Source organism: Pagrus major, chromosome 21 (genome assembly GCF_040436345.1).
Source record: "Pagrus major chromosome 21, Pma_NU_1.0".
In the NCBI taxonomy this organism is placed as follows: domain Eukaryota; kingdom Metazoa; phylum Chordata; class Actinopteri; order Spariformes; family Sparidae; genus Pagrus; species Pagrus major.
In genome coordinates, this window is record NC_133235.1 from 3842086 (window position 1) to 3853994 (window position 11909).

At 40.5% G+C, this 11909-nt stretch overlaps 1 protein-coding gene across 1 annotated transcript; it reads right to left on the bottom strand.

Moving 5' to 3' along the window:
* Positions 1 to 253: 253 nt before the first annotated feature.
* On the bottom strand, positions 254 to 2413 carry LOC141017325 (uncharacterized). The gene is made up of 4 exons (XM_073491996.1): positions 1837 to 2413; positions 1586 to 1741; positions 1220 to 1312; positions 254 to 691 (listed from the first exon to the last, which is right to left on the bottom strand). The coding sequence occupies exons 1-4, from the start codon at positions 2281 to 2283 to the stop codon at positions 380 to 382; spliced, it is 1008 nt and encodes a 335-aa protein (XP_073348097.1). The 5' UTR covers positions 2284 to 2413; the 3' UTR covers positions 254 to 379.
* Between the last annotated feature and the right edge of the window lie 9496 nt (positions 2414 to 11909).

An 11909-nucleotide genomic window follows, 5' to 3' on the forward strand; every position in this document is an offset into this window, starting at 1 on the left:
CCATTATAAAACCAGTAGATTCAAAACACATAACGAAAATACAAGCCACAAATCACTTATTGCAGTACATTCAAAAACTGTGAACAGTTAGTACTGCCCAAGTGCATCCTCAACAGCAAATACAAAATAACAACAATAGTAATAAAAGTATTTTTTACTTTAAACTAGTAAACAAAGTATGCCAAAATCTGAATTAGGCAAGTAAGAGCTAGTGTTCATAAAAAAAATTTAACCATGACGGTTAACCCTGTGAACACCATTTTACATAGATGACAAATCAAAGTAGATTTACAAACAAAAAGTAATAAACCCTGCATCGACTCGTCATGCAGAAATAACAAATTAAAAAAAAGGGTGCAGTGATATCAGTGTGACCAGTTCACTGAGAGAGCCTGTTTTTCAGAGTAAGTGCTTTGTTGGAAAGCTTATCTCCATCCAGTTCGATCCAAATCTTTTGGATAACCTCGAAAGTGTAGCGGAGGTTAGCAGGGTAGCTAAGGTTGAGCACATACATCAGTCCGAACAGCATAGCAACAGCTAATGCTACATTATCAAGATCTTGTAACACCTTGATGCCTTCAAGAACAATGCCAATGTCCTCTACTTCATCACTTGAAGCATGTTCTTTGACAACATAGATCCCAACAGTGGTGTATTCAATGGCCTCATTGATGGTGTTGTCATCCAGGCTCTGTACAAAACAGACAAAAGGTAAGTAAACCAAAGTTAGCCAAATCAAAACTATTCACCAAGCTCCATCAAGAAAATGATAAACATAAAACAGTGACACTATAGATCTAGGTAAGGTGAAAGTTAGAATCAAGGCAAATATAAACGTTTAATAAAATGGAAGCATTATCTGTTCCATGAGAAACCACTTTTAATGCAGTCTGAGCCACTTTGTTGCACATTTACAGATCCATGGCTGTGTATGAACACAGGATTCTCTTTCAGCACATACACAGATGAGACAGCTGGCGGGCCATGAGATATTTGCTGAATTTGACAAAAAGTCTTGAGAACCGTTCATTCTACCTTTAAGTTCATTTAGCATCAACCAGAAACACTGTATAGATTTTTTGTATGAAACAGTAAGCCATTGATGATGACAATTATAATGAATATTATTTTAATTGATGAATAATTTCAGCACAACTGATCAAGAATGAGAATAAGAGAAAAGTGGAAGAAGGGTGTAAGCACTGATTCATATACATACCACATATTCCTGTAGAAGGTTATCTGGATCTTCGCCCATGTAGACACAGACTCCTTTAATGATCCACTCTCGTCCAGCATCTACATCATCACACTGAAAGGACATTTTCTAGATTAGTGTCTTAATTCAGCTCATGTGCCTTAACTTAACAACATCGATTGGTATAAACTGTCCTAAGGGTGCACAGTATTTGTCTCAAGTTTTCTATGATTGTGCGAGCCTTGCCGTGTACTCCATGGTGGAGGAAGATTGAAGGAACTTACAAAAGAAAGAAGAGGTGGAATATAGAAATAGGCAGGCAAAAAAAAAGAGGCAGTAATTCTTTAAAAAACATTTCTAGGACTGTAGGACGCCTACATCACTTACATTAGCGATTTGTGCAGTGACTCTTTTGAGCTTTTCCCCTAGCTGTCCTCCTCTCCTTTGGAACAGCCTTGTCAGATTGTCAGATTGGAAGTCTGGCTGAGACAGGAACTTGGACTGAAGTGGAAGGGTGGTGATTCTCTTGAATTCAGCGTTGATCTGAAAAATTATTAGCACACAAGACAGTCCTTTCAACAGCCAATCCAAGATAAAAAAAAAAAAAAAAAAAAAAAACAGCATGAGATCAGCCTTACCTCACTGACTTCAAACAAAGCAGGCCATCTTGCCATGAAATCATCCACCATCGGTGCATCACGAACAACCTCATGTCTTCTATATGCGAAAGTCTTTTCCATCTTGAGCTTCACAGCCTCTCGGTTGTTCCTCTTCTTTACATCCAAGAATAAAGCTTTCCGCATGGCTTCTAGACTCTCCTCAGTTTCAGCTGATGGGTATGTGGGGCAAAAATTAACTTCTGCTCTCTTTGCCTTTTTGATGCCAAAGGCTGCGCTGCGCTTTCCAACAGGTTTGTTTTCTAAAGAGTTCACTGTCACTTCTGGGCATCCCAGTTTTCTCAGTTGTGTGCGGTAGTTAGATAGTTTATATTTTAAACTCGTCTTCCATCCACCATATCCAGTACTGGACCCCTTCTCAGTTAGACATGGATGTTTCTTGATGAGACTCTGGGCTACTTGTTCCATCTCCTTATCACTAACATAGACTTTATACTGCACAATTTCCTGCACTAACCCATCAAGGATGGCTGACTTCAAGTTGGGATCTGGAATGAGTACAGTGCCATTTTGAATGTAGACTAAAGCTGCCTGCTGAAGTTTTAATTCTGCATCATAGGAGAACTTAGGTACATGAAACACAGCTGGCCAGGAGGACCGTGAGCTTGTAGACTCATTTGATGACAGTATATCTGTATCCACAAGTTCGCCTGACAGTGATGAAGAGTCATTTGCTGAGCAAGGACTTGATGCAGGCTCATTCTCAGGTACACGTGATCCCACCAAAAAAGGCAAAAACCTGAGCAAACTCCAATTTTCATGGGCGTTTCCGCCCACCGTTTTTCTGCTAGAGAAACTCTGTGACACAACATGAGGTTTGTTTGTCCTGTCGGCCCATTTGTAGGGAAACTTCATTAAGCAGTGTTCAGATCAGCTAATGTGAAGTATTTGTTTGAAATGAGCACTGTCAAGCAACGAGCAAGCTCTACTGGGATTATACCCTCAAATACATCATGGGCAAGATCAGGAGGATAACCAGAGATGACATGAAAATGAGACAGATTTTTTGTGAAGACACATTCCCTTTTCACTCCAAAACAACTTGTACCTGTATCTTTGACTTGTCTGACATGGGTCTGATGTAGCTCCTTGGTTCTCAGACTAAAAGCACCAGGTGCAACAGAATGTAGTTGAATATCACTCCTGCTTCCTGTGCAAAATCTGCAATAGTATTCCACTGAAAAACTCTGCAAAAATCCTGCAACACTGTGAGCTCCCAGGTTGTCAGCCACTACACTGAACACTGTACCTTGAAGTGACTCACCTAACAGTGGGACATAAACACCAAGCTCCTCAAGAGTTTTTAGATCATGTAGAAGAGGTTCAAAGATTTTATCATAACCATAGGTGTTCACATCATCAGTTTTGCACAATACTGACAAGTAGATAGATGACAAAGCAGAATAAGACCGTGGGGGCAAGTTAGCCAATACCCAATAAACAGCACAAAGCTTATGCTTCTTTCGTGAGGTGCCAAGTGGGTTACAAGTTTCAAAGTCATCAACATAAAAATTTAGGATGATCCTTGGCTTTTCTCCAGCAAAGAAACAATTTTCCTTAAATAGAGAGCCGTCCCTTGAGGATCTGTACTGATGTGTCACACCAGAATTTGTGCCTTCCTGTCTTTGATGACCCTCTACTTAACAGCTGCTGTAAGGACTTCAATATTGGGACATATTGGAAACTGCGTTTGTTTTTAGCATCAAGAATGTATTCAACTGGCTCTATAACCCCAAAGTTATCCTTGTAATACTGCTTACGCAGATAGACTGTACTTAGAGAGCCACCTTTTTGTATGGACCTTTGCACTGGATTACCAGAACAAATTGCATTAACCGTTTCTCTAATTACAAGTTCATCAACAGAGAGGTTTCTCTGATGAAAGATGTCCCTCACAATGTCACAAGATAATGGCTCAGGGGCAGAACAGATCAAATGATGGAGTTCCCCGAGAAATTCATCTACAGCTGAAGTGGGCACATAGACCAAATGTTCTAACTTCAGCAAAGCAGCGGCAAATCTATGCTCAATGACCTTCTGCAAGTCTTCAGTATGAGAATGAGTGTTTGAAGGAATGGCAGTATCTGACTGCTCAACACACTCCTCACTGTTTGCTTCCAATTCATTCACAGATGATATCCTTGTAGTTATAACTACTTCTGGTTTAAAATCAACCAATGTGTGATGCCGGTGTTTTCGGTTTTTGTGTGATTTAAAAGTACAATAAATGTTTGTCTTAAAGTCACATCCTAAAAACATACAAATGACTGTCCCGTTTCGTTTGAGATGTGCATTTATATGAGAAAAATAATCCTTCTCTGATGCTAAATCAGTACAACTACAAATGTGACAACTGAATATAGCTTCTTTTTTGTGAGGGACACCTGTGGTGTGGATTTTACTTTGGTGGACAATAAGGGCATTCCACGTCTTAAATGTGCATGGACAGTGCTGGTATGTACATGGATAGCGAGAACTACGTCCAAAATGTGGATGCTTTAACTTGTAGTGATGTAAAAGCTTGGACCTACTTGATACAGTTTCTGTGCACCCCTTACAGCTCCACATTCCCTGGACCTAATCCTGCAACATACATCAAGATCATCATTAGTCATATCATTCATCCCCAAAATGCGAGTCAGAACAAAAAGGCTCACTGCACTATCAAAATTCTATACAAGATGGGAATATGCTATCATTTCCAAATAAATTCATAGGACTTTAACCCTCTGAGGACTAAGCCATTTTCAGCTCGTTTTTACTTCTTTAACATTTGGGCTTATAAACAATACTTGTACTGTATATGGAACACCTTTGGTACCTATAGATTCAGGAAAACCTAGGCTATCATAGGCATTCATGTAATGTGCTTTTAAAGGAAGTGAAAAATCTACAATACACTAAAGATTTTCAATAACGAAAAGTAGATTTTTGTCATTTTTTTACTCAAAATCACACCTCAAACAGTACTAGTTAAGAGTTTTTGAATGAAAATAATATTTTTCAATCCCTTTGCTTGACATACATATACAATTATTCAACCAAATATGTGAAAAACAATAAAATAATGCCCTTTCAATACAAAAGCTCCCATGCGTTTTTGCCTCATTTTCCTCAGGCATGCCACTTAGCAAAGCAAAGACCCTCTAGAAAGTTGAGGGGAACCTGTCATTCAATAAAAATGCTATTTATGAAGTTATTCTGTCACTTTGCAGTCACTTTGGGCCCTCTGTCACTCTGCTCTGTGCTCCCTGCCCCCTTCACTCTGTTCTACGCACACAGCTCTCTCTCTGTTGTCCCTCCCTCACAAGACCCCAGAGTTCTTTGATTGGCTACAACACGTCATAGATACCCTCCACTGATTGGTTGAAAAAGAAACTAGTCTGCCTAGTAACGTTTGTCCATTCGTCGACTGCGTATGGAGTCTGCCGAACATCTATTTTTCGATTGGTCTTTTACGCGGTGGCATAGAACAACAAGGAAATGTCGGAAACAAACACAAGATATAAACCGCACGTCTCCGTCTTCAGCGGAATCTCAGGAAAACAGTGCAAAAACGGCATCTCTCTATCATAACCCGTTTCGGAGATATTCACAGATATGTAAAACTTTAGACTATTTGGGCGGATCCGCCCAATCCGTCCTCAGAGGACTAACACTTGCTTGTTTAGACCAGCGATATTTGGCGGAATAAAGCAAGTCAATATTTTCGATTATAATCAAATGTTTAAAAATACAATTAACATTTTATCAATAACTCACATTCTTTTAAAAATGTATCTCAAGGTAAATGAAGATGCAAATTTAGGGCTTAAATAAATGTGAGAGTACCTACCCATTACAGAGCCTTTTGAATGTATGATGTGCAAATGAGACAGTGAACCTGTGAAAGAAAATATTTAGCATCAGTCAGGTGTCTCAGTAAAAATACACACACACACCCACACCCACACACACAATCCTAAACATGTCATAACTTCATACAAGTTCTTATTTCCCCTCCTCCCCCACCCACCATAGTCACAGTCTGGTGCAGAGGCGAAGTTCGATGAAATTCACTCAACACAGCCGGCTAGCGGCTGCTCTCCAACGGCTGTAGCACTGTGGGCAACAGCGGGCCCGGGAGCCACGGGCTCAGCAGAGAAACACACACTGAGGCTTAGCTAGCGGGTGTTAGCTAAAGTTCCCCAACATGTTATGCAAATAGGCTATAAGTACACAGAGTTCACAGACTTGTTATATTACGTTACTGTTTGAAAACATGGCTCAAGTCAACTGTCGCCCAACTTACTCTAACAGGAACACATAAATTTGAAGAACTTACTTTTTCAGATATTGGGTCGAGACCTCTTGCTGCAAAGCATGGAGACTTCCCACAACGTTCCGTTGGTTCGCGGTCTTTCCTTCTGAGAGGTCTTCTTCTTGGTCTATTTTTGGCATCCAACTACCGGCGCATAAGCGCCCCCTTTTGTTCCGCAGAGATAACGACACTGCCTGGCGACATTCGAAACGGCAGAGACTAAACTGGATTGCAATGAGTTTGTTTTTTTAATTTGATTAATATCAATCAACTTGCAAGAAACTAGTTACTTCAAAATTCTTTATAAACAACTTAAGTGTACTTGATTAAACCATGTTCACAAACAGAATATAAATGAATTCTGTTGCTTCTACTAACTTCACTTTCGTAAGACCCAATATTTCCCTTTTTTCAGTGCAAGTGGCATTAAAAACGTCTAAAAAGACTTAAACTTTCTGTGTTATAGGCTGAATTGGTACCATCTGTGGTCAGAGGGTGATTTAGTTTAGTCTTTAATAGTCATTACTGCTGAGTGAAAGAAATGAAGATGAAATAAAGATGTGTTACAATTTTGTCAAAAGGACCTCTGAAGTAATTATGTCCTGTGTCTAACTCCTTGGGCTACATAAATATCTGACAACTTGGTTAAAGGTACTGAAAGATTGATTTTACATCTATATATGAGGCATGTGGTGATACAGTTCAAAACAATGCATTTGGACCAATTTCGTGATTATCATGAATAAAATCAGATTTGACCAAATATGTTATTGTTATGAGGTAGTACCTGGAAAATTAATTTAATTGTTTGAGCATTGTCCTGAAATTATACTGGTACACAATGTTGAATACATCTGTTTCCAAAAATGTACAGATGGAATCTTCTACTTTGACTGCACCTTTTGTCATTGTCATAAAAGACATTGAGATGGTAAAAAGACACTCCTGTATTGTGTCAACAGTTACTTGCAGTAACCTAATCTGACATTTGGTCATCCTGTTTAAATCGATAGATTCCCCAACACCCCAAACTGGCTTAAAGACATGATGGAGTGTATGATTTGCAGGGCTCAAGTCAAGATTTTTTACTGACATGGCAGCTGTTGGTAGTTTTTGTTGATAGTTTCATGTAATTTTTTTATCTGTTGTATGTTTCAGCCTCCAAGGGTAGACTCCTCTCACCTAACCTGGCCTAGAATGCACTATATGAATTGAAGTGTCCTTAAACAGCAATCAGTTTGCAGGTCATTGGAAGATGGAGGGATGAAGAGACAATGGGGCAAGGAATTGGAGAGAACCGTAGGTCAGTCAACTGGCTGAGCCGTGCCCTCAGGCATGTGCACTTCAAAATGATTAACATCAAAATGTTAAACTAAGGGCATAGCACAGTGCTTTGCCTATGGTCCTGTATTACAGTGACAGAGGTGGACATGGGAAAGTACACACAAATACACAAGTCTAGCTGAATAAACACTCTCTGAAAAAGAAAAAAAGACAAAAACAACCTGTAGTAGCCAAAGACAAGCAGAGAGAATTACAGAATCCCACATGGTGACAGAGCTGACAGTATAAAGAGAAAACCCCATCAGCATTCACTCTTGTGTGAAATATCAAAATGCCAAAAAAAAAAAAAAAAGACAAAAGAAAAATAATTTAACTGTGATCTTAAACGGTACACCCTCAAATTCTACTAGAACACTCCCTCCCAGCATATTCAAAAAGTGCACTGGGAGTGGGGGAGCCCCAACTATAGGAGATGTGACCTGGTGGCTACATAATGTGATGCAGATGATGAAGGGAGTGGATGTATTATAGGAACTAAATACTGGATGCATCCAGTATCATCGTTGCGCTGCCTGCCTTAATTCTGTGGCAAATAATTCTCCATACTGCTTGTAAAAAAATACTAAATCCCTGCATTTTGTTTGTTTGACTGTTTTCACTTGAAAAGTCACATTTAATTGAATTTAAAGAAAATCAGCATCAGCCTTTAAAAACCCACCATGTTTAATGTGCCTGTGCTTGTAAAACTTTAAGTCCTCATCAAATTGGGTCATATCTTTTTAAAAATCTGTCTTTGTGGAGGTGGGCATGGTCGAGGTGTGGCTGCGAGAGAGAGACGTGGTGAGGGCTCAGGAGAGCAGTGCCAGGTGAGTAATTGACAGAGCTGGCACCTGCTTAGTAATCACTGTCTCCCTTCATATGCAGTAGCGTGCGAGTTGGTGTCCGAGACGCACAAGCCACGTTTGGTTCCCCCTGACAGTGTGATCATTGTGCTGAGAGCAATAAACGGTAAAATCAAAGAACTGTGCTTGGCGTAACTGAGGTAACCCACGGTAGCACGGGAAGGCTACAGTCTTATATTAGCTTCAGGCTTAATGGCCATTAGAGTTAGTCAAATGAGGTGAGTATCTTCCAAAGTTACCTGATTTACTATCCCTCAACTGCATCTAAGAAAGAAAAAACTGTTAAATGAAACACAAAGAGGGAACTTAAACTATTTGTGACGGTCCCTGCTGCTGGCTATGAGTGTTTGGGTAGGTTTGTTATTGACACCCTCTACCTGTCCCTCTCTGAGGTTGCCGGAGGAAGCTGATTGCAGTAATAGCCAGATCTGGAGCACTTGGGCCAAGTGGTCTGGAAGATATGAAAGTCCAGCCTCTAACTGGGCTGGCTCACTCTCTCTCATCGCCCTCACCAGCGGCTGCACCTTTTTGGTTTTGTTTAACTATTGTTTTGCTCCATCAACACCTACACCCCACCATCTCTCCACACATCCACATTACACCACTGATGCCATTGACCGCATGATGAGATGTGTAAACATCCGCTGTTGTTTTTCCTCTAACCAAACTGTAGAAAGACAAGTCAAAATTTGTTTAGTTGAGTGTTAGCAAGTGTTTGATAATGAATATTTGCTGTTGTGGTGTTCTCCTGTTTAAGCAGCTCCATGGTTTAACAGGACATTTAAGCTTCAGGTAGACGCCAGCCAGGTGAGAGCAGGTGCTGTCTTACTGCAGGGGGATGAACAGGGTGTGGTGAGGCCTGTCAGATTCTTTCGAAGAGGTGTAACAGTTAGGAGACTAATTCATCATAGCAAAAGAAGCATTGGTGATAATTTGGGCATTGCAACATTTCAAAGTCCATGTTGGCGGTGTGTTGCTAGTAGTTTATACCGACCATACCCCACTGACATATTTGCAGTCCCTCAGGTGGCCAAACCAAAGACTAATTAGATGGTCGTTGTTCTTGCATGGCCGTGACCTTGACATATGGACCGTTAAAGGAGTAGCCAACGTCATCACTGATGTGTTATCACATGCCCCTCTAAGTGTTTGCTGAATGACCATCGCATGCCATTTCATTTTGCTTTGACCTGTTCTTGCCTTGTCTACTCCTCCTAATCTGCTTCTCAGGTACCAGGGTTGCTGAGGATGGGTTGGGAGAAGCAGTAGGCCAGGAGCACAATAAAGGTCATAAGTATACAACACACACTTTGCTTAATTTTATAATATTGAATAGTTTCTCCATGCCATTGAGTTTTCTTTATTTATTAGCTTGCTTTGTTGTTAGTTTATATGGAGTATTTTCCTTAGTATCAAGTATTATTTTTCTCCCTTATAATCTTTGGTAATTTATGTTCAGTGCTACAGCTGTTAGCATGCTGGTGTTCCCTTTGGTACATCGACTCTATGAGGGGGTGTGACGGTCCCTGCTGCTGGTTATGAGTGTTTGCGTAGGTTTGTTATTGACACCCCTTACCTGTCCCTCTCAGGGGTTGCCAGAGGAAGCTGATTGCAGTAATAGCCAGATCTGGAGCACTTGGGCCAAGTGCTCTAGAAGATATAAATGTCTGGCCTCTAACTGGGCTGGCTCACTCTCTCTCATCGCCCTCACCAGTGCCTGCACCTTTTTGGTTTTGTTTAACTATCAATTTGCTTCATCAACACCTACAGCCCACCATCTCTCCACACATCCACATTTACACTACTGTTGCCACTGCCTTACACATCTCATCGTGCAGTTTAGTTTTGTTTAGTTTCTTATGTTTATTTTTGTACTCCTTGTCCATTCCCATTTTTTGTCATGGCCTGGAGCCAGGTTATGCCTTGGCTGGACTTAAGAATCCATTTTTGTGAAGAATGAGGACTGTAGATCTCTTACATTTGAATGACTTTAGGAAAGGATTCCTACACAGCCTGTATGCACAGGAGAGATGATTGCTCCACCACTGAGGTGCTCTTGAGCAAGGCCCTTAACCCCAACTGGAGATGCTCAGTGGCCAGCAGTTCAAACTGTGGCTGTACTGGGCAGCTTCCAGGTGTGTATGTGTAACTGTGTGAATGTGATCAGGGCATTCCTGCAGCATCACATTCAGTGAACCCTCCCATAGATAGATGGATAGATGGAAGGATGGATAGATGATAAGGTGCAGTATTTATGATAATAATAATTTAAAAAGCATTATTTGTGTGTTATGGAGTGTGCATTATAAAGTCTGTGCCGTTCCTTGAGAGGGATTGTCCACGATAGCCAGCAGTTTTGCCAGCATCCTGTCCTCCACCACCTCCTCCAGGGGGACAAGCTTAGAGCCAACAACAGACTCTGCCTTCTTGATGAGTTTATTCAGTCTGTTGCCGTCTTTCGTTTTGATGCCTGCACCCCAGGACACCACAGCCAAGAAGATGGTGCTCACAACAACAGACTGATGGAACATCTGGAGCATCTGGTTGCAGACATTAAAGGACCTGAGCCTCCTCAGTAAGTAAAGCCCGCTCAGGCCCTTCTTGTAGACTGCCTTTGTTTTTGTAGACCACTCCAGTTTATCGTCCAGCACAACACCCAGGTATGTGTATGAATGTATAAAAAACATTTGAGTAACAAAATCTTTTTTAATGTTCACATGGAAAAGTGACTTGTAAACATTATTTCCGCCTCCAGTCAAAAGTTTTTTTTCTTCGTGTTCCTACAGGCACTAGAAGGCTGTTTTCACACTGATTGCTTAAAGTGTAAATTTTCTCAGTGCTTATAGAAAATCTGATTTAAAGAGGCCACCCTATGAGCACACTGTAAAGGACTGTATTCTCAACAGTTTCTTACTGTATGAGCTTTGTACGGTATATTACTGTAGATTTACAATGCATTTTAGTAAAGTATTACTGTAAAGCTAAATACAGGAAATTAAATGGCCACGGAAAACAAGCAGACCTCCATTTTGGTGAAAGACTTTCCTTGATTTGAGTGCAATATTTTGTTACATTGTGTTAATATCAGAACGCAGGAATTTTTCTTTACAACTTTCAGACCTAATGGGCCTAACCTTTTTCATTAATAACTAGTAAGTCTGGAATTTAATATCTTTATGCAAATAAAAGTGGTGATGAAGGCTGACTGTTGCTTTGCCTCACATTGCTTGTCTCTACCAAAAAGCCACACTTGAACACACATTAAAGACTACAATGATGAAGAGGCAGGGGCGAAAAATAAGTAGAAACTACACTGAATGGGTGAAATCATGATAAGACAGGCTCAAGAGCCACAGAGGCCACAGACGTTCACCAATAGCCCCGACATTGACCAACAGCCAACAATTAGCCGGTGTATCAGGGGCAAAAGATAAGGAAAAATTTAGTCCAATCCTTTAAAATCAACAAACCCTCAAAATTTCTTCAATAGTCACAACAACCCTGAGTTTGGCATATTAGCATGAAGTGGAAATTACGCCGATAGGACA

Coding starts and splice junctions, on each gene's coding strand:
- LOC141017325 (XM_073491996.1), bottom strand. CDS start 2,283: ATGGAACAAGTAGCCCAGAGTCTCATCAAGAAACATCCATGTCTAACT. Junction 1,313..1,585: donor TCACTGCACAAATCGCTAAT/GTAAGTGATGTA, acceptor ATGTCCTTTCAG/TGTGATGATGTAGATGCTGG. Junction 692..1,219: donor ACCTTCTACAGGAATATGTG/GTATGTATATGA, acceptor TGTTTTGTACAG/AGCCTGGATGACAACACCAT.